This window comes from Grampus griseus (genome assembly GCF_964374135.1).
Source record: "Grampus griseus genome assembly, chromosome: 20".
Classification (NCBI taxonomy): domain Eukaryota; kingdom Metazoa; phylum Chordata; class Mammalia; order Artiodactyla; family Delphinidae; genus Grampus; species Grampus griseus.
The window spans coordinates 50,598,337-50,619,580 of NC_139014.1; the positions used below are offsets into that span (position 1 = coordinate 50,598,337).

General features: G+C 50.5%; 2 protein-coding genes across 4 annotated transcripts in view; one reads left to right on the plus strand and one right to left on the minus strand.

The window, feature by feature from the left end:
• The window catches only part of SMYD4 (SET and MYND domain containing 4), a 36,457-nt gene extending 27,816 nt beyond the window's left edge, over positions 1-8,641 (plus strand). For 2 of the 3 annotated variants that reach the window (XM_082678019.1, XM_082678021.1), the window contains 6 exons: positions 1,495-1,677; positions 2,112-2,275; positions 3,451-3,583; positions 4,797-4,913; positions 5,118-5,241; positions 6,427-8,641. In XM_082678019.1, the coding sequence (XP_082534145.1) occupies positions 1,495-1,677; positions 2,112-2,275; positions 3,451-3,583; positions 4,797-4,913; positions 5,118-5,241; positions 6,427-6,580 (875 nt within the window). In that variant the 3' untranslated portion in view covers positions 6,581-8,641. Of the gene's footprint in view, positions 1-1,494; positions 1,678-2,111; positions 2,276-3,450; positions 3,584-4,026; positions 4,368-4,796; positions 4,914-5,117; positions 5,242-6,426 lie in introns of those variants that run through there. The other variant, XM_082678020.1, reaches the window with a different exon arrangement.
• A 51-nt stretch (positions 8,642-8,692) lies between these two features.
• Positions 8,693-20,148, minus strand: SERPINF1 (serpin family F member 1). The gene is made up of 8 exons (XM_082678022.1): positions 20,038-20,148; positions 15,785-15,870; positions 13,884-14,082; positions 13,099-13,254; positions 12,508-12,711; positions 10,951-11,093; positions 9,541-9,751; positions 8,693-9,075 (listed from the first exon to the last, which is right to left on the minus strand). Exons 2-8 carry the CDS (start codon positions 15,860-15,862, stop codon positions 8,816-8,818), a joined length of 1,251 nt encoding a protein of 416 aa, XP_082534148.1. The 5' UTR covers positions 15,863-15,870; positions 20,038-20,148; the 3' UTR covers positions 8,693-8,815.
• Between the last annotated feature and the right edge of the window lie 1,096 nt (positions 20,149-21,244).

Below are 21,244 nucleotides of genomic sequence, written 5' to 3' on the forward strand. Positions count from 1 at the left end.
TTTCAATACACTTTGTAGAATTGTCGACTAAAATTGAGTCATTTAGGTTCCCTGCGAATTTTATTTACTTGTTCTAATTCTTGTCTTCCACAGCAGCAGGTAATAGAATCGTCTGCAGAGAGACGATATTATTCCTTACAGTTAATGTTTTCCTTTCTAGAACATTTTCACACGATGGTTTGTATTTTCTTTATTCATTTCATATGTACCTGGACCGCATTATTTGGTGATTGGTGCATTGAGATACCTGGCATATACGGTGATACCACAATTATCTGATGGCTTATCAGTTTTCCAGAAAACTGAAAGTTCCTCTCTAAGTACCAGTATCTTTCATATTTCAACCAGCTTTGTCGGAAACACTCTCTCCTCATGCTTACACCAAGGCTGCTGAACACAGTTTAAGCCTTTCTGTATGCCCAAGGTTATCTGTACATGCATCCTCCCGAGACATAGATAGCTATGACAAAAACCTGTGCAAGTATGGGGTCAGTCTGAGAACCTCTGGTTAAGCTCGGAGTGGTGCTAGTGTTTTTGTTTGCCTGAGGCTGTTATTCTTGTATAAGTTTTCTGCCTCCTCCTCCAGTCTGTCCCTGTCTCCTTTGCCATTGGCAGAAAACCTGCCTCTTAGTAGTTCTCTGTTTCTGGACTGTGGTGGGCTGAGAAACTGAATAACCACGCCAGTTCGAACTGTGGCTAAAATAAGAGGAAGTGGGCCTGCAGCAGAATACAGAGAATTCACATATGAATGTAAGTGCATGAGCCTTGGTGCAGAAGTAGCCTCACTGCTTAGAGGCTTTTTTCTTCCTTCCTTCCTGATTTTCAATCACGTGGTTAAATTGCTGGTTTAATTGTGCTTCAAAGAAGAGATGGTTAGGGACGTGAGACTGTCCGGAATAGAAGTGGTCCAAAGAGTTTTTTCAGTGAGAACTACTGCTTGACTGATTTCCCATCAAGTTGGGACAAAGGGCAGAATGAAGAGGTGAGCATAAGAAATATTGATTTTTTTAAATGTATGACAGGCCTATTTAGTTTAGGATAGTAATTAGGTTACTTGTTCTATTAACCAACCAAAGACCAGTTAAACAAAAGCACTTGGACTATAAAAGTCTTTAGGAAATAGCCTCATCTGGTACTCTGGTTTCCGTGTTGTCATGAACATTATGAAACTGTCTATCTGGAAGGCTCCCTACTGATAATTCTTTTTTTATTACTCTCTATAAATTCTAATCTTTGGATTTTTTGTGGTATTGAGACACAGTAGTTAGGTTCCAAGATTCTGGTGGACGTTTCACGTGCTCATTCGCTTTGCTTCCCGGGAACCAGAGTTTGCTCTGAGTCACGCTCCGTCTGATTTATCTTGGATCCAGCTTGTGGAGCTCTGACTCAGCCGCGCTTCAGGCCCGATTGCCCAGCTCGTCTTCTGAGGAATGGAGGGTGAGGCCAGGATGAGCGTCCTGACACATTTTTCCCTTTTTCCTCTTGCACTCTCAGGATCTGAAAAGAACCTCATTACGAACAGCAGGCAGGTGCGCCTTGCCACGGGGCTGTTCCCCGTCGTCAGCCTCCTGAACCATTCCTGCAGCCCCAATACCAGCGTGTCCTTCATTAGCACCGTCGCCACCGTTCGGGCATCTCAGCAGATTAAAAAAGGACAAGAGATTCTCCACTGCTATGGTGAGCCATCCATCCTCCCTCCTGTCCACCTTTCTCCAGCAGAAAAGGACAGGGTGAATTTGCCTGAGCAAGCCACAGGGCAGGTGCCTCACCTGTGCAGAGTCTGCAACCTGGCAGAGGCAGTGCATACTTATGGGGAAGAAAAGCCTCCTCGCTAGGCCCTGTTGTATCTGCACTATCGGGTAGACACTCCCTGCTTGATCCCTGTAAATGTCCTATTCTGAAAATAGGCCAGGAACAACTTCTTGGTTTCTTTTTCTTCCTGTCCCCGCAACTTGGAAGCCTGTTTCTATATCTAGTTCCACAAATGTTTGACTGAAAGGTCCCTGTCGCATGATGAGTGATTGACCAGACCCTCCGCTAAGCTGAAGTTTTTTAAGTAGTGCTTGATGCTCTCTTGCTTTAAATATTGGCCAAGCGTGGTGTCTCTGCAGGGCCCCACGAGAGCAGGATGGGTGTTGCCGAGAGGCGCCAGAAGCTGAGGTCTCAGTATTTCTTTGACTGCAACTGTCCCCCTTGTGAACGTGAGAAGCAGAGACCCTCGCAGGGGCCCGGGCGGGAAGCCTTCTGTTGTCACCGTTGCAGAGCACTCCTGCAGGTGAATCTCTTTCTCCCCTCCCTTCTCTTTGCTTTTCCTGGCGGTCAGTTATCCAGCCTAAAGGCTTTAAATCTTTAGGAGGAAGCCATTGGGACTTAGAGGTGCTGATACCAGTTCTCTCTCTTCCCTTTTGCCCACCCTCCCCGCACATAGATTACCCCCTGCAGGAACCACAGGCAAAGCTTGGATTTAGTGATCTCTTTCTTGCAAAGAACAGAAAATCCCACCTAAACTGATTTGGGGTTCAGGGAGACCGGGAATTTATTTGCTCAAGTAAATCACTCAGAAGTCCCAGAGTAGGGGTACTTCAAATACAACGTGATCCAGGGGCTCAGATAATGTCACCAAGACCTAATTTTTCTTTCCATCTCCCTCAGCTCCATTTTCTGTATTATTTAGCCCAACCTCAGACAGACTTCCCTCCTGTGGTGACCAGATGGCTGCTAGCAGCTCCAGCGTCAGATTCCCCCGGTCCAGAAGGATAAAAACATATGTACTCTAACAGAGATCTGGGCAAAAATCGTACTGTGTTTTATCAACCTGATACCTGCATCTGGAGGAAAATCAGAGTCACAGTTTCCCCCCAGCCATTTGGGCCAGATCGGAGCCACGTGCTCCCCACTCAGCCCCCAGGCCCTGACTTCAGGAGGGTGGGAAAGGATCCTCCGGAGAAGTCAGGTTGCTACAGCCAAATGGGGCCACAGATTCTGGCGTCTGAAAGACAGCAAATGCCTTAGAGCTGTAAGTAGAACGTGGAGCTGGTTGTGTTGGAAAGCTGAAGTCACAAGCCCGAGGACGAATGTGGGGAGGCCTCACCCAGCACCTTTTTTCTGTTGGTTTCCTTATGGCTCTTTCATAACCACTAGAAATGTGTCTGTCATCCAAAGTCCCAGCCCCAAAGAGAAAAAGAGAGGGGCTATCAAGATGGAAAGACATTGTGGTCTGTACCAGTTTAATTTGGTTGCAAAAAGTAAATCTCCAGCAGGGATCGGCTCCTGCTCTCATTGCAGTTGCCGCCATCAAACCAGATTCAGTCTGCCCTTGGCCATGGTGTGTTGCTGCAGGCGTCTCTCCCCCATAGGGTCAGAAGCTCTGGAGCAGTCCTGTAATGTAAGCGCATGCAGTGTCGCTAGCGGACTCTGGTACAGGAATAAAGACAAAACTGACTTCCACAGGGAGATGATGTTCTGAGCTGTGGCAGCACATCTTGTACGGAATCAGTCAGCAGAGATCACCTAGTCTCTCAGCTACAGGACCTTCAGCAGCAGGTGGGGATGGCCCGGAAGCTTCTCAGAAATGGCGAACTAGGTGAGACTGGCTCCCTGCTTTGGTCCTCCAGCCCCTTCCCTTTTCTTCATTTTGAGATCACCTTGAATTCAGGGATACTCGGTGAAGACTGAAGAATTGAATTTAATTATCCCCATGCCAGCCACAAGATGGCTTTGTAGGCCAATGAGACCAAACCCTTACCAGCTCAGTTTGCCTGGCGTCCTTGAAAAAGGGCCAACTGATTTAAGCTGTTGTTCTCTTAGGCATCAGAGAGTTAGTTAAAGACTAACGGGTTGTCTCTGACATCCGTGATCTTTGTGCATATCCAGAAGTTCAGTGTCATTTATTTTAATTCGAGGGCCTCATGACCTAATTTCCTAGAGAAATTGCTCTGCCCTCATCAGAGCATCATCTCTCTTCTAAAGAGCAGTGGGGGGACTTCCCTGGTGGCCCAGTGGTTAAGAATCCGCCTTCCAACACAGGGGAGGCAAGTTTGATCCCTGGTCAGGGAACTAAGATCCCACGTGCCGCGGGGCAACTAAGCCTGTGCACCACAACTACTGAGCCCACGCACCACAACTAGAGAGCCCACGTGCCACAGCTACAGAGCCCAAGCACTCTGGAGCCCGTGCACCACAACTGGAGAGCCCGAGCGCCACAACTACTGAGCCCATGCTCTGGAGCCCACGCACCACAACAAAAGATCCCATGTGTGGCAACTAAGACCTGAGGAAGCCAAAAATAAAATAAATAAATAAATGTTTTAAAAAATAAAAATAAGAAAAATAAAGGGCATTGGGGCATGTGCCCAATGGGTGTAAGTATCCTGCTTTTTCCAGAAAGGGAGTGATGGAACCCCTCATTACCTTGGAAAATTCTGCCTTAGAGTTTGACATCGTGGGGATTTATTTACCCTATTTTTATGAAAGTTGACCTTTAGCTTAGATTTTTGAGTCAAGAGAAATAATGATCTTAAATGGAATGTAGTCATTCCACTTCAAACTGAAGTTGGAAACCCACAGTAAATGTGGGGAGGCCTCACCCAGCACCTTTTGCTATTGAAAGAGAAAACATAAGAGAACAGCTTTATTGGAACAAAAATTGTGGGTTGATCACAACCCAAGGAGACAAAGTGAGGTTTCCACATTCAGCCCAGCCCACAGAGAATTTAAGGGCTGGGTTCTCATTTCTAAGACGGTGGGGGGGGGGGGTTTTGTGTCTGTAATGAGCCCACTGTCCTTTGAATTGATAGAGCGAGCCATTCAGCTGTTGTTGGGATGCCGGCATGCCGCTGAGAGCTTCCTGTTGGCGGAACACAGCGTGGTGGGAGAAATCGAGGATGACCTGGCCCAGGCCTATGCTGCCTTAGGTAAGATGTGTGTCTTCACCTTCCGCTCCAAGGAATGACCCTGCCTTGTGCGTTTGGTCATGATCTTAGCCTCGTCTGGTTGGTTCTCTTTTAGTCTTTCAACTGAGGCTGCTCTCACTTCCATTTAGCTTTCCTTACCTTGAAAATGTTCATCCACAGTTGACTGTGGTTCTTTTCTGGAACCAGATTTTCCTTTCTTTACAGGGGACTGGGAGAAGTCAGCCGCCCATCTACAGAAGAGTCTCCGAGTGGTTGAGGTTCGCCACGGGCCAACCAGTGTTGAGATGGGCCATGAACTCTTCAAACTGGCCCAAATCTTCTTCAATGGGTAAGTCTTTCTCTTGTTTCCTAGCACTTCACCAGGCCACATACCGTTCTTTTATTAGGCTCTTCTGTGTATCCCTTTTATTTTCTACAGTGCTTTTAAGCATGTTGACACGTCTTTATTTCCCATTTAGGAGAGATTCTTCCTTCTGTTCTGCTGACAAACTTGAAACTTTAGAATTTCCTCCTGGGAGATATGGGGAAGCTCTTAGCTCTGAAGGGAGTTTCCCAGGAAGAACTTGCCCAGGCCTCTGCCCCCCAACCTGCCACACCACCTCATAGAGGTTCTTCTCAGTCCCCTCCCCCACCCCGCCCCACCACCACCCCCCACCCCCCACCCCCCACAGTTATTCACACCTCCCCCCCTCAGCACTCATTCTCAGCGCACTCAGCTCCAGGGCCTCTTCCTTCCCCCTGGTCCTACTCCTTTGAAAGCAGCTGTAATCAAGCACGAGTCATCTGGCTCCCCAGGGGACATCTAGCAATGTCTGGAGACATTTTTTGATTGTCATGACTCAGGGTGGAGGCCAGAGATGCTGTTGAACATCTGACAGTGCACAAGATAGCCCCCGCACACACACAGCTAAGAATTATCCGGCCCCAAATGTCAACAGTGTCAAGGTTGAGAAACCCAGCCTTAAAGGTTAAAAGGAAAGAAGAGTAGGGTTGATGAGTTGATGCCTCATCCGCTTTTGTAACTGGGATCACTAGGAGGCCCTGATATCAGTATTTCTAGACGGAATATGTCCAAGCTTGGTAAAGCTGCTGTGTGGGAGAGTGTTTGAAGCTCGATCCCAGGATTATGAGGTGGGTGGACCTGATACCCAAGACATAGAGGCAGTCCACCCCGTCAGAGCGAGGGAAAGGGCTGCAGAGTCAGGCCATAGGCGGACTCCGTGACTCTAAGGCAGAGACTGCTGAGTAAACCTTGGGGTAAATATCAGATTAGTGCTTTGAGATCTGCCTGTTTCTCAGAATCCTGGAATCTTTATACCTTTTTTTCATAACTCTCATCTCAAACTCTGCCTTTCAGTGTATTTCTGAGAGTCTTATCTGCCCTTCTAGATTGTAAGATCCTTGAAGACAAAAATGATCTACTTTACATTCTCCACAGGGTGTGAGTAGGCCCTCAGTTAATGTTTGCCTGATTGAATGGGTGGATTCACTCCTCTTACCTCCTTTGGTTCAGGTTTGCAATACCCGAAGCTCTGAACACAATACAACAGGCAGAAAAGGTTCTGCTGGTACACTATGGCCCTTGGAATGACGAGATCCAGGAGCTACAAAAGATGAAATCCTGTTTGTTGGACTTGCCGCCCATCCTTGTGGGACCCAACCAATAGGGTCCCAAGGGGACCTTGACCAACAGGAAAGGAGCCCGTGTGGGAGGAGTTAAAGAGGGTCTGTCGCTGCTGAGCTGTCGCCAAACAATACAGGACTTGCCCGACAGTCACAAGCCTAGTGTATGAGGGGAGGGGAGGGCTTAGAAAGCTTTGCAGTTAGAGACGTGCTCACCTATGTTTTTTTCTTTTCTACATCTTTATTGGAGTATCATTGCTTTACAATGGTGTGTTAGTTTCTGCTGTATAACAAAGTTATACATATACATATGTTCCCATATCTCTTCCCTCTTGCATCTCCCTCCCTCCCACCCTCCCTATTGCTCACCTATTTTGATGAATGTTTCTTGAAGTAGTTAACTGCTCTGCAACAAAAACTCCTGGTTCCCAGAAAAAAACTTAAAACTGGTATCTGGAGAACCTAAGCCCTTTAAAAGGATTTTAGCTGATCTGCAGGCATCTGGATGTTAGCCTGGGGTTTTGGCTAGACGCCTCCTCACTAAATGATGATAGTCTGTTTCCCTGGAACATTCCTTTGGTTTCTAGTAGTAATGAAACGTTGTGTACCACTCCAGTGGGAACTTAAACTCTTAATAGTCGTATTGTAATTGAAAAATAATTATAAACAAGAAATTAGTGAGGCTCCTTACCTCTGGAGGTATAGTTTCATTTATGGTACCTAGCTTCCTTGAATCCTTTGTTAAAACCAGTGGAGTATAAATTGTGAATAGAGAAATAAATGTGGGGCCATTTTATTGTTGGGGAATTTCTTCCTAGGATGGCAACTCTAAATTTGTTTTCTACCAGTTTTCGAGTCCTTATTCTCTGGTTTTCATTCTGTACTCTGGGCAGACTCACTGACCAAACACTAATAAAATCAAGCTTGTAGCAATGACTTTACAACACATCGTTTCTGAATTCTGTTTATTAGCAAGCCTGAAAAGAGACCGCTTTTTTCTACCTCCCCAAGCAGGCAAATGAAATACAGACTGAGAAGGGAAAAAAAATACTGAGAAGGGAAAAAATTACTGAGAAGGGAAATTACTGAGAAGGGAAAAAAAAAAACAACAACTTCAGAAGATGCTGAGGGTGTGGGCATTGCTGCTAGGGGTTTCACACTTAAGAGACAAACAGTAGGAATGATAGCTGTTGTCTCCCTGGATGTATAGTCTAAACCCCATCCCAGTCGGAAGGGCGGGAGACTCTGGGTCTGAACCCTGGGTGCCCTATCACCACTGGGGACCATGTGGTTCAGATGAGTTGGTGGAAAAGAATACACACTGCTTTGAGAGTTTGCCCACCCCAGCCATGCCCAAGAAGTGCCCAGTGGTTGCCCCGGCATTATAATCAGGAACTGAATAGCCCTGAAGCTGCCTGGGAGTAGCTTTTCAGGAAGCTGAGTGTTCAGAACATGGTTCACACTCAAATATTTGAATGAAGGGCAGGCAGAATCGCATTTATCTTCCTTTCTACTAACTCACTTTGGCAAGGGCTGTGGCCAATGAGATGTTTTGGTAGAGCTAACTCAAGAAGAAAAATTTAGTCCTGACCAATTCTGTAGTTCTTTTCCAAACACTTGGCATGTTTCATGTTCCTGAAAAAGGAGGTTCTGTTGTACTTTGTAAAATAGGCCCCCTTCCTTAAAAAGAATATGTGTAGAATTTTACATAGTAGACCTCATTTTATGTGAACCTGAGAGCTTTCTTTAAATGCTCTATAAAATAAAGAATTCTTTCCTGAAGTTACAGACTTCCTCCCTTATCTGTCTGCATGTTATCCTGTGTTGTCAGGTGACATTAGCTTGACGGGGGGATATCCGTGCTTGCATTAAAACCTAAAGTCCGGTGTATTTAAGAGCATGGTCCACCGATTGTGGAGACAGGAAATTCCTTCCCGGGGGATTAGTGACCTAGAGTGTAAACCCCACAGAGCGGAGAATCCATCCCGACATCATACAATGCAAACAACTACAGTTCTTATCTCACCTGGTGACTTTCTCTGCAGAGTTTAGTTAGACCCAGGCTATAAATACAGGACCAGCAAATTCCTAAAGGGTTATTTATCTTCATATTAAATTTAACATAGCTCAAAATAGGAGGAACAGGGTAACAAAAGTTAAGGATAAAGCACTTTTATTGCAAAGTATACATTGAAACGTAGGGGCAGCCTTCATGGAATATATAAGCTGCCATCCCTCTAGCGTTTTCTTCTGGGGTATTTGAACACTAAATTGGAGTATTAAGTGCCCCTGGGGTCCAGAATTTTGCCTATGAAGAGAAGGGCCCCTGTGTCTGTGTCCCTCAGTACAAAGATGAAAGGTTGGTTAAGGTGATAGTCCAGAGAGAAGGTGAGGTGGGCAGGCTGGAGCCCTGGGCTGGGGGTGGTACCCGCCCCATCTTCATTCCACTCAAAGCCAGTGCGATGTTCCACTTGAGTAACTTTGATAGGTTTGCCCGTGATCTTGCTAAAGTCTGGTGAATCAAACAAGGACTGCAATTCTGCAGAGATCGAGAGGGATTTCCGTTAAAACCTTGCCTCATCAACACCCCAAGGAAGAGTACAGTCCTGATTCTTAAATTCTGATTCTCGAGAAGGCAAGCAAGCTGGGAGCGGAACAACCACTTTTGACCTGTGAGGTGTGTAGAGCTCTGGGCTGGTTAAGGGTTAAGTGACTTGCCCAGGAGCACACAGCAAGTGAGGTTAAGATTAGAAACCAGGTCAGCAGACCTATCTTGAGAGGCAGTGTTCTGAGTTGCTGTTATAAGACGTATGCTCTTGGGGCTGAGGAATGAGTCTGATAAGGAAGGCAGTTCAGTCTTCCCCTCCAGCACTATTAGAATTAAGGAGTCATCCCTGGCCTCGGTACAATGCCATGGAGCCTTTGCGTTCCGCTTAGCAAGGTGGAAGGCTCAAAGACTCTACCCCACCCACCCCAGGAGCAAAGAGGTCTTGCAGAAACATACTCATCTCCTGCACGGACTTGGTGAGTTCGCCTTCGTAACTCAGCTTCAGCTTGGGGATGGTCAGGACCGCTTGAACAGTCTTCAGTTCTCGGTCTATGTCATGAATGAACTCAGAGGTGAGGCTCTCTTCGATAATGGTCAGGTTCTGGGTCACTTTCAGAGGCAGGAAGAAGATGATACTCATGCTGCCGGTCAAGGGCAGCTGGGCAATCTGACACAACAGGGAGGAAGCACATGCGTTAGTCCTTTGGAGCCCAGGAGCCTAGAGATAGGCACACACCCCCAAGCAGCCTTCTCCTCTCCTGTAACCAGGCCCTGCCACGCTTTCCCAGCCCCTCATCTATGTAACAGTTGTCCCTCTAAGCTAATTGCTTTCCGGCAGCAAGATGTCTACTGATGTTTCTTCAAAAAGTAGGCCATTGTCGTTTCTTACCTGGGCCTAATACCAACTGAAGTTATCTGCTGAAAGAATTTTCTCCTGTGGTTCTAAAGAGCTAGAATTGAATTCCAGGTCTGTGTTTTCTCCCAAGGTTTGTCTGCCAACAGTTACTGATCATCTGTTATGTACAGAGCCCTGGACTAGAAATGGGGACTCCGGGCAGAGCACACAGAAGGAGCAATACAGTGGTCCTTTGAGCAGCGGTCCTTAACCTCAGGTCCACAGGACAGATGGCATCAGAGGTCCCAAGAGCCCCTGAAATCGTCTATAGAAATGCATACGTGGCATTTCTGTCCAGTGCTTCAGGTGTTTTGTCCGATTTCCAAAGAAAAAAGCTAAGAACTACTGACTTCGAATTTTCAAAAGTCAGGTAGGAAAGACTTAGAATGCCAGCAGTTTGGAGTTGTGACGGTTTTTGAAAGTTTAACTTTGACTTCTAGAAATACAAGTTCTCCCCCCAAAAAAAGAGAAAAAGAAGGAAAGAAAAGAGAAGAATTAACACCAGCATTTGAGTGCCCAATCTTCTTTTTAAATTTTTTAATTTCATGCTTATTAACATTTTTTCAGATTTATTCAGACGTATAGTATACGTTGATCATGACACTCCCCTGCATACTTTTTTTGGGGGGGGGCCGCACAGCATGTGGGATCTTAGTTCCTTAAACCCACATCCCCTGCATTGGAAGCGCAGTCTTAACCGCTGGACCACCAGGAAAGTCCCTGAGTGCCCAGTCTTGAGGGCCCATTTTACATTACCTTATCAACCCTTACAGGAAACCCTGCGTGAGAGGATAAGTTTAGATAACTATGCCCCTTTATTTTGAGGAAAAAAGGCTCAGAGAAACGATTAACTTACTGAAAGTCACACAGCAGGTAACGTTTAGACCGCTGTCAGATCTCAAAATTCATTCTATTGCCACTACACCATCCTGCCTGTCCCCGCACCCGCTACTCACTCTACCCCGACAGACCTTGCAGTTGAGATCAGAATCCAAGCCGTAGCGTAAGATGGCCTTAGGGTCTGACATCGTGGGGACTTTCACGGTCCTCTCCTCATCCAAGTGGAAATCATCCAGGGAAGTCTTTCTGGAGTCAAACTTCGTTACCCACTGCCCTGGAATGAAACAAATGGGGTGCCCTGAGCCCCGGGAGACCAGAAAGGCGTTGGGACCGTGCGGAGGCCAAAACATATTGCTGAAAATTGCCTGGCTTCAGGAATCTTAGTCGTCAGAGGGTCCTGATACAGCAGGGAATAGCTCTATCTCAGAATGTGCAGTCTGGACCACAAAATTTCTAGGGTCCTGAATACCTTCCATACGTAAACTCAGGAGGAAATAGGTTGATTGAAGGGTTTATTCAAGTTCTGTGATAGCTAGGAGAAAGGTAAACTGGTGTACACTCCTACAGTGTTGCGTCCGGAAGACAATCCAGGGAGGCCAGAGCTGGAAGGGACCTCGACTTCTTGTCATCAACCCTCTCATAGCTGAAAAAGCCTGGAACCCCAGAGAGGTGAAGTGATGGCCAGTGCTCACACAGCTAGCCGATAGCTTCACATGGCCTGTAACAGCTTCTTTCATGTCCTGGAGCTCAGTGCTTCAGGGAGGACTTTTCTCTAGGAGTTTAGGGGTCCACTCTGCCTGATAGACATTTTAAGGGGAGGCTGCCCAAAATCCGACCCAAGGCTCATGAATAGGGCTGGCCTCACACTGGGCCCGTGGAATAGACTTGGGCACGTCAACACAGCCTAGAAGAATGTTGTTAGAAAACTAACAACGGTTTATCAACGACCTGCTGTGTGCCCCGGGCATGATGCTAGGGTCCATGTGAAGATGGGAGATGTGGGAAGGGGAAAGGGAAGCTGGGGTAAGGTGAGAGAGTGGCATGGACATATATACACTACCAAATGTAAAATAGCTAGTGGGAAGCAGCCGCATGGCACAGGGACATCAGCTCGGTGCTTTGTGACCACCTAGAGAGGTGGGATAGGGAGGGTGGGAGGGAGACGCAAGAGGGAGGAGATATTGGGATATATGTATATGTATGGCTGATTCATTTTGTTGTAAGGCAGAGACTAGCACACCATTGTGAAGCAGTTATACTCCAATAAAGATGTTAAAAAAAAAAAAAAGATGGGAGACGACACAGAGTGTCCCTGAAGTCAGTGTATCGTCCCTGAGTGAGAGACAAGAAAACAGGCCCCAAAAGGCTATGAAGCTTGTGCAGGGCTCTCCAGCCAGTACAGGCAGAGCTGGGCCTGGACCCTCAACAGCCAGAAGTCTACCAGTGCCTTCCCCAAACAGGTGCAAGAGTGGGAGTGCCCCCTCACCTCTGCGAGTCTTTCTCTACGGCCCCTTACACTTTGTAGGCACTTATCCAATGTTTGCCTTGGGTTTGATGGCAAGCGGGCAGCCCTCAGGCAGGTGCCTCTCCTGGGTCCTCCTCTGCCTTCTTTGACTTCCCCTCTTTCCTGGCCCCATCTGACACTTACTGTCTACCCTTGGCCAAAAGCCGAGTGGAGAAGCCCTCACCCTTGAAGTAAGCCACACAAAGAAGGAGAATGCTGATTCCACTGGGCATCTCCCTCGTGGACCTAGCGATTTTCCCTTTCATCCGGGCCTGCACCCAGTTGTTAATCTCCTGAAGGTCCAGGTGAGCGTTGCCGGTCAAGATCCTGGGCCTGGTCCCATACAACTTTTCCAGGGGTGCGACAAAGCTGGCTTTTATCCGCAGCTCTGCAAAGAGACGGGGCACGGGTTAGTGTGCTCTGAGCTAACCCAGCATCCTCTCTGAGAGGTTCTGGTTGACCCTCAGCAGGCCCTGACTTCCTGCCTGGCATCTTCCCGGGACGCGCCAGGGCTCTGTGCCAGCTTCCGCAGGCACTGGACGGAGAACAACAGATCTCACTCATTACTGTTTCTCTTCACACCACTGCCCTCACCCGACCCTCCCACTGCCTCCCTCGGCCCATTTCCTCTTTCCGATCCCCTCTGGGCTCACAGGGCCCCTTCCTGCCCCCCCAGGGCCAGGCCTGGCCAGAGCAGACGTGCTCTGGTGTTTAGAAGGAAACCCCCATGTGCAGCACAGAGCCCCACGCGCCTCAGGCAGCCCGGGCGACTCACTCCTCTCAAAGACGATACGTGAAGCACTCTTGAGGTTCTTCTCCGGGGTGGTGACGGAGGCAAGGAGTTCCTTGTAGGTATCGTGAATGTCTGGCTTGCTGATCAGGTCATAGTAGAGAGCCCGGTGAATGCTGGATTCTGTCCGCTGCTCCGCTCCTGCCAGAGGGATGGACGTGTGAACCTCTGTAACGGCCCACTGGGGCCCAAGTCAGGCCAGCTCCTGGGATGGGGCAGGGACACCACACCCTAAGTCTTCTTGTCTGCTGGTACTGGGGATGTTCTAGGTGGAAAGGAATTTGAAGGCAATGGAGGAAAAATAGATTTTCCTGAAGGTAGCCTAAAGGCATCAGGCCTAGAGAGATAGAAGGGTGGGAGTGAGGGTTCAAGTCCCTGTGCTTCTCCCATCACAACACTTACCAGACTGTTCTGCAGTTTCCTGTTTATTCGTTTCCCCCGTGAGCTCAGCTGTGTGACCCAAGCGACGGCACAGACCGTGCCTGTTTGTGTGCAGTTATGTCCCCAGAACCTTGCCACACCGACGAGGCTGGCACGTAGGAGAACCTCGCTTAAGAAATGTCAATAAGTGGTCCCGAGGCCACACACCTGGGTCAGCAGTGCTCTGCCCCCCGGAGCTCCCACTCCGCACACGCCGGGACCCCCAGGCCCAGCCTCTCGGCCCTCTTCACCCTCCCTGAGTGAAGTGTCTCCAGGGCTTAGAGTCAGATAACGTGCAGAGGCCGGAGGGCAGCTCTAGGATGCAGGGCTTTCTGCATCCAGGAACTCACCCAGCGAAAGCGCAGAGAGCGCCGTGGCCACGCTGAGCGGAGACAGGAGCACGTTAGCAGCGGGGCTCTCCCTGGATCTCACGCGGTACAAGTCGTAGCCAAAGTTGGAGACGGCGGCCGCCAGCTTGTTCACAGGGACCTTGAAGAAGGGATCCTCCTCCTCCACTGGCAGCCCCGTGGTCTCGGGGGCCAGGGAGCCCTGCATTTGAGCACAAGGACCAGTGCAGATGAGCACAGGATGACTGGTCTCATCGCTTTGTGTGGGACTGTCCTTCTGGTCCTGAGGGCTGTCCTACGCTTAGCCTAACGTTGGAGTGAGTCTGTGCCCCCTGCTCCTGTAGGGGCCCTCTGCTGGGGAGAAGTTAGCTGGCCAGCTTTAAGCACCAGTGACCTGTGAGCCTCAGGCCTGTAACACATTAAAAATAAATAAATAAATAAAAGGAGAGGAGTCCCCCTTCCCAAGAAATTCCGTTCTCAGGCCAGACAGGCTCCCTGTCTGCTTACCCTTGCGCACTGCTCGTGGGTCTCCACCTGGACCCTCCTATCAAACCCTTCCTGTCTTTCATGGCCCTGATGAGATATCACCCCCTCCACCACAGACTTGGCCCCGATGGCCCCAGTCTGAAGGCACCTTTTGGTTTTCTGACCATTTTTTCAGAGTCAACTACCGCTTCTGTATTAACCGCCTACCATGTGCCGGCCTCTGTGCTAGTTCTTTTTATTTGACTTCATTTCATACTAGTCAATGTAGATGATACCACCAAAGACTACTATCTCAAAACTCTGAGTTCCTTGAAAGCCAGAACTGAGTCTTTCATATTTCCACCCATCCCCAGCACCTACAGTGTAGGTGTTCAGTAGATAAAAAATAAGTGACTGTCTGTGATGGCCCTGTAAGGATATTTTTAATCCCACTTTATAGATAAGAAAACAGACTCAAGTAACAGTGACTTGTCTAAGATGATAAAGCTAGTGAGAGGTTGAACCAGAATTCAAACTTGGAACTCAAGACAAAGTCCAGGGACTTCCCTGGTGGTGCAGTGGTTGAGAAGTTTCGAGCCCTGGTCCGGGAAGATCCCACGTGCCGCAGAGCAACTAAGCGTGTGCACCACAACTACTGAGCCTGCGCTCTAGAGCCCGCGAGCCACATCTGCTGAGCCCACGAGCCACAACTACTGAGCCCACGAGCCACAACTACTGAGCCCACATGCCACAACTACTGAAGCCCGCGTGCCTAGAGCCCGTGCTCCACAACAAGAGAAGCCACCAAATGAGAAGCCCACGCACCGCAGCGAAGAGTAGCCCCCGCTCGCCGCAACTAGAGAAAGCCCGCACGCAGCAATGAAAACCCAACACAACCAAATATTAATTAATTAATTTTTTAAAAAAAGACAAGGGACTGGTCCAGAAGTGCCCTGGTCCCTTGTGTGACAGTCACTCCCCCACTGCCACTGTCACATAGCATAGGCTTCTCAGCACCTGCCTTTGCAACCCGACTGTGCTCTCTCTGGACAGGAAAGAGGCCTTTCCACACTCACACCTCTGCTGCACCCTGGTCAGGACTGGAACAAATATCCAAGGCCACCACCCACTCAGTGAGACCCACAAGTAATGCAAGGTAATGAGAAAAGGTCTTCACTGAAGGGACAGCCCTGGACTTGTTAGAGCGTTTTTGCCTTTCACCTTGTTTGATCTTACGTTTGTCCCCACTCTGTTCTGTGAAAGGCAGGGTGAGATACTTAATGTTTTGCTGATGGAAAAACCAAGGCCCTGTCTAGACAGAAAGGCCAGAGCCTGGCCTGCAACCTGGGTGTTGTCCTGTCTCCCGTGCTGCCTACTGAGGAGGGGCTGGAATTGCTTATGCCCCCCCAGGCCCCCACCACACACACCCCGCCTCTGACCTCCTCCAGGCCCGTGTTCTGGCAGCTGCCGTACCCGAGGAGGGCTCCAGTCCAGAGGAGTAGCACAAAGGCCAGCATCCTGGGGCCTGCAAGAAAGCAAAAGAAAGCAGGCTGCTTCCCTCACCTACCACCCTGCAACACCTGGCCACCCTGGGCAGGTAGCAGGGCCTTGGCAGGGCTAGGCACCTTCCCTCCAGCCTCCCCGGGCTGGAAGTGGCCCCTCAGCTTGCTGATCCCACCCTCTCAGCACCTCCCCAGCCCTCCCCCTGCCTCACAGCCCACAGTCCTATGGCGAGCTTGTGCTCTCATCCATTGTGTGTGCCAGGAGACCCACCTTTGAGCCTAAACCTCCAGGGTAGTGAAGACCCAGCAGTGTGGACATGGGCTTTTCCCTGCGGGCACGCTGACCAGCTCTGGATATAGGATTTGGGTCAACGTCTAGTAAAAGCATGGGGGCAGAACCTAGGTCTCAGATGTAGACTCCCAGAATGTAGAGAATGGGGGCATCTGGTCCAGCCCCTGCTACCCCCAAGTTCTCAGACTCTCTCCTTGAATTCCTCTGCCCTGGAACCTGTGGCCTCGTAAGCAACCCGTTCCCTTCCTGGACAGTTCTGTGTCAAAAGCTCTTACTCTCATGGTTAGGAGTGCTGGGTCTAGTGTCAGACAGCCTGGGTTCAAATCTCAATTCTGTGTCTTCTTTGTGCGGCTTGCGGGATCTTAGTTCCCCGACAAGGGATCGAACCCGGGCCCCAGCAGTGAAAGTGCTGAGTCCTAACCACTGGACCGCCAGGGAATTCCCCTCAATTCTGTGTCTTAATACCTCTCTAAATCCCAGTGTCTTCTCTTGTAAAATGGAAGTCAAATAGTACTTACCTATTGTGATGAGAATTAATTAGATGATGCCTTCATAGCACTTAGTGAGTGACACCAGAGACAGGTGAGTTCTCCAATGATCCCTGAATCAAAATGTGTCTCCCTACTCCTGGAACCCCAGGGCCCCCCTTCTCCCTGGGGGTAGCCATGTCCTCTTCCCCCCACTAGCTCGGATCTAGCTCTGAAACCTCCACGAATTCCTTCCTTCAGGTTAAGTAACCCCACTTCTTAGTAAGACCACCCAAGTCCCTTTACCTCCTGAGCAGTAGCCTCTTTGGACAGGACTCTGGTCTGACCCCTGGACCACAAGGGAAAAGGGAACTCTGGGTCTAGGGCTCCCCCGTTCCTTGCCTTCCTGCATTCATTGCCTCTATGAGCACACCCCTGGAATCAGGATGTGGAGGTGGGAGGGGAGGAAGGCAGCTGAGGGTGTTCATAAATAAGATCTTCTGAGAGGCCTTCTGGTTAGAACGTGGGACAAGGTCTCAGCAACCAGGACCTCTGCTCTCCCTCCATCCATACTGCCATGTCAAGAACTTATCATCTGGGCTTCCCTGGTGGCACAGTGGTTGAGAATCCATCTGCCAATGCAGGGGACACAGGTTCGAGCCCTGGTCCGGGAAGATCCCACATGCCGCGGAGCAACTAAGCCCGTGCGCTACAACTACTGAGCCTGCGCTCTAGAGCCCGCAAGCCACAACTACTGAAGCCCGCGTGCCTAGAGCCCGTGCTCCGCAACAAGAGAAGCCACCACAATGAGAAGCCCGCACACTGCAACGAAGAGTAGCCCCGGCTCGCCGCAACTAGAGAAAGCCCGTGTGCGCAGCAACGAAGACCCAACGCAGCCAAAAATAAACAAATTTATTAAAAAAAAAAGAACTTATCATCTGTCTTCCCTGCCCCTCCCCTCCCCTGCAGCACAAATACACCCTTGTGTGCACAAACACACACAGGCCAAGGGTCTCAAGCTCGCTCTTCCTTTCATAGACCCATAAACACACACACACACACACACACACGCACACACGCTTTCCTGACTTCTCAGAATAGGAAAATTAAGAGTGCAGTGTGTGATTTTTGGTCAAAATCCTTAAAATTAAGTCTAATAAGACACTGGACAACATTGTAGAGCATGAAAGGCCGCAAAAGAAAAGATGGCCTCTGAGTTTGCTCGGCTGACGGCCGGACGGCCTGTGGGCCCCAGCCCGGCTTTCTCTCTAAACCCTGATCTCGAGCACGTGTCTTGCAGTGAGTTCCACAGACCCTTGTGTTCTCAGCCAGCTGCTCTTCCCCGTGGCTGCCCCTGCTACTCAGGGAGAAATCTTCCATTGAGACAACGGAAAAAGCTTTCTGCAGTGCAAGATAGAGCCCTTAAGGCCATCCAGGCTCACAGCTGCTCTCTCCACCCGGCCAGCCCCACCCAGAGCTGGCAGGGGCCTTCCCTGCCTGAGCCTCAGCAGACTGGCTTAGCAGACTGGAAATTCAGTGAGATGCCAGGCCAGAGGGAAAGCTGTTATCTCTAGTTCCTGGGCCAGGGTAGGGAACGGAGATAGGAGGGAGGAGGTGGGAGATGTCATCCTGGCATGGTGTTTAAGGAAACCAAGTTCAAATGCACTTGAAGATGGATCTTCTCTGTAGGAGTCCCTACAGAGTCTGAGCCCACACCTCGGGTCATGTGATCACTTGTCACCACGTGAGTGGACTGAGGACTAAAGATGAGGTGAGCCACCCAGGCAGGGAAAGGCACCTGGGTCCACAGCTGGCCCAGAGCCAGTCTCCAGGTCTGAATCCCCCACCTCCAGCCCTGGGGTTGAGGGAAGTGGAGAGATGATTGAAAACCCCCTGCAAGGGCAGTGAGAGGGTAGAGAGTAAGGGTCTGCACGGGGGCCCCTCTGAGCACACTCAGTGCCCTGTCCAAGATGACTGTTCCGTGGGCTTGTCCAGGCCTCCTTCGCCTGGCCAGGGGCACAGGGACAATGGTGCCACCCTGTCCAAAGGGCAGTGTCCAAGCCAGATTCCTGTCCTACCAGGCGGGGGAGGGCAGGGAGAGGAGGTAGATATCCTCCCCGTCGGGCCAAACTCAGGCCTGCCTTCCTGCCACATTGCCCAAATCAAGAAACACAAGGAACTGATTTTGCGATCTTGCCTTCCAGCTGGGAGGATAAGTTTGAGCCAGTACATGTGTTTCAGATTAAACCCAGTTGTGAGACGAACACTATCCCTCCTCCTCCTCCCAGGACCGCACAGCCTCCAAGCCACATGGCAGTGGGCCTCATGGGCAGTGCAGGGAAGGGCACCGCCCTCTGCCCTGGCTCTGGGAGGGAGATTCCGAGGGGTCCCTCCAGGCCCACCCCACCGTTGTGACCCCGTCAGTGCGCAGGCGACTTTTTTTCTGAAGTTTTGGAACCTGAATGAGCGGGGCCAGGGCACCCACGAGTTTCACCTCCCCACACCCCAGAAGGACCAGCCTTAGGGACAGAATTGCCTGGCCCGCTTCCCCTCCCTCCCCTCAGGCTGAGGGCTGAACTCTTGCTGGACCCGCCTGGGCCAGACAATGATGGGGTTTCTGGGAAGCCTGAAGTTTTTCTTTGGCCCAGACCCGCTCCTTGCTGTGGCTTGTCCCAGGGAGCAGCAAGGGTGCGGGCAGCCCTTCTCTCCAGCTCCGGCAGCTGAGCCCCCAAATCCCATACACCAGCTGGGCTAAATAGTGGTCATTGTTGGTGAGAGGCCAAACCCCCACTGGCCGCCCAGCGTTTACTGGCAGCTGATTTGGCCAAAGAAAAAGGGTGGGTACTGGATAGAAGGACCCAGCTGTCCTCCATCCCAGCCCTGCCCGGAAGCCTCCCCACAGGCCAGCTGCTTGGCAGTGTCAGGAAGTTACCTTTGAAATCAGCACCAGTTGCTTTTGAAAAGGCAGCGGGGAGCTGAGCCCAAGCCATGGCCGGGCTGCAAGATGGGCTGCTTCCCTGACTGCCCCAGTGGAGGTACAGCTCCCCGACAGCCTCCTTCCCCCAAGGCTGCAGAGCCCCCTGAAGTGATGCTCAGACCTGACCCAGCAGCCAAGCTCTCTGCTTCTTCCCCGCCACGACCCCCCTCCATTGTTTCCCACCCATTTCATTCAGGAGTCTTTCCAGCCTCTTCTCCTAGTGGTGCAGTAGCGTTGGGTGATAAGTGGGCTCTGACCCCCAACTCCCTCTACCCTCTCTAACCTACTCATCCTGGTGCCCAAGCTGCAGGAACTACTGTCTCCCCACCTCCTCTCCCTTACACCCCTCTTTTCTGCTCCCTGAAGTACCCCTGCTTCACCCCCGTCCCCCCAGCCCAGAGGAGCCTCCCTTCTTCCCCAGACACACATGCAGAGCAGACAGGGAGCTCTTTACCTGGGAGTGCGCTGCAGCTCCGCGCCCAGCCTAGGTCTGCACACTGAGGGGGCTTCTGTAAAGCCCAGAGCTTTTTCTGCTGCCTCCTAATCCAGCGTCCAGCAGGGTTCAGATTACAGCTACTCCTTTCTTAAAGCGACCTGCACTCAATTTGGAGTCTGTGATTGCATCATTGTCCGACGTTAACTTTAACCCACAGCTGCCCTTCCACCACACACCCCCAGACAGACACATTCACACACCCTACTGTTCCACCAGACCTTCTTTGGGGTCCTGGCATTCCCACCCAACAGGGCAGCCTGGCCAGCCTGGGTGGGAGCCAGGACTGAGGAAGAGTCTCGCAGGAGGAGGCCCAGGAGGAGGCCGGAATAGAGGAAACAGTGGCCCAGAACTGGGACTCTGGGTTCTTCCTGGTCCTTGGCTCTAGTACTCGGATTTGGGGCAAGACATCACTCATGGCTCCTACCTTTCCTCAGCTGGAAAACGAGGGGTTGGTACTGGGATGTCTGTGTGCTTTTTTAGCCCTGAAATGCTCTGATTTCTGAAGATCAGAAAAGGCAGTGGGGAAATATCTGACCAGAGGAAGAATGAGATGAGCTGTAAACATTAGTCCTGAGAGGAGGCTGAGCGTGTGTGCCTGCCACCCACCTGGGCACCGCAGAAATCACCTGGGAGGAGACCACTGAGGCCTTGCTCACCTTGGGGCATTTAGGAACTTGCAATGCAGTTGTGAAACTAAAATACTGACATGGGAAATAATTGGAGAATGTACCAAAACGTTTTCTAGGCATGTGTGGATCCTGGTCAGAAGCCCAGTGGTCATTCAGACAAGGAGGGATCAGAAAAGGAAGGGAGAGCCTCTGGGATATTTAGAGGAAGAGAAAATTTAGGGGAACTTCACCTCCTGTGAGGCTCCAGGGAGCAGAGCTAGGGCCCCTGGAAATTTCCAGTGAACCAGATTCAGCTTTATATAAGGAAGAGTGTATCAACAGTCAAGAGTTCATCCCTGGACTTCCCTGGTGGCGCAGTGGTTGAGAGTCCACCTGCCGATGCAGGGGACACGGGTTCGTGCCCTGGTCCGGGAAGATCCCACATGCCGCGGAGCGGCTGGGCCCGTGAGCCATGGCTGCTGAGCCTGCGCGTCTGGAGCCTGTGCCCTGCAACGGGAGAGGTCACAACAGTGAGAGGTCCACGTACCACAAAAAAA

What these genes read in the sequence shown, in the direction of transcription:
- SERPINF1 (XM_082678022.1), bottom strand. Translation starts at nt 15,862, where the DNA reads ATGCTGGCCTTTGTGCTACTCCTCTGGACTGGAGCCCTCCTCGGGTAC. An exon ending in GCTCTCTGCGCTTTCGCTGG is followed by an intron (nt 13,255 to 13,883) that starts GTGAGTTCCTGG and finishes TCCCTCTGGCAG; the next exon opens with GAGCGGAGCAGCGGACAGAA. An exon ending in ACGTATCGTCTTTGAGAGGA is followed by an intron (nt 12,712 to 13,098) that starts GTGAGTCGCCCG and finishes GTCTCTTTGCAG; the next exon opens with AGCTGCGGATAAAAGCCAGC.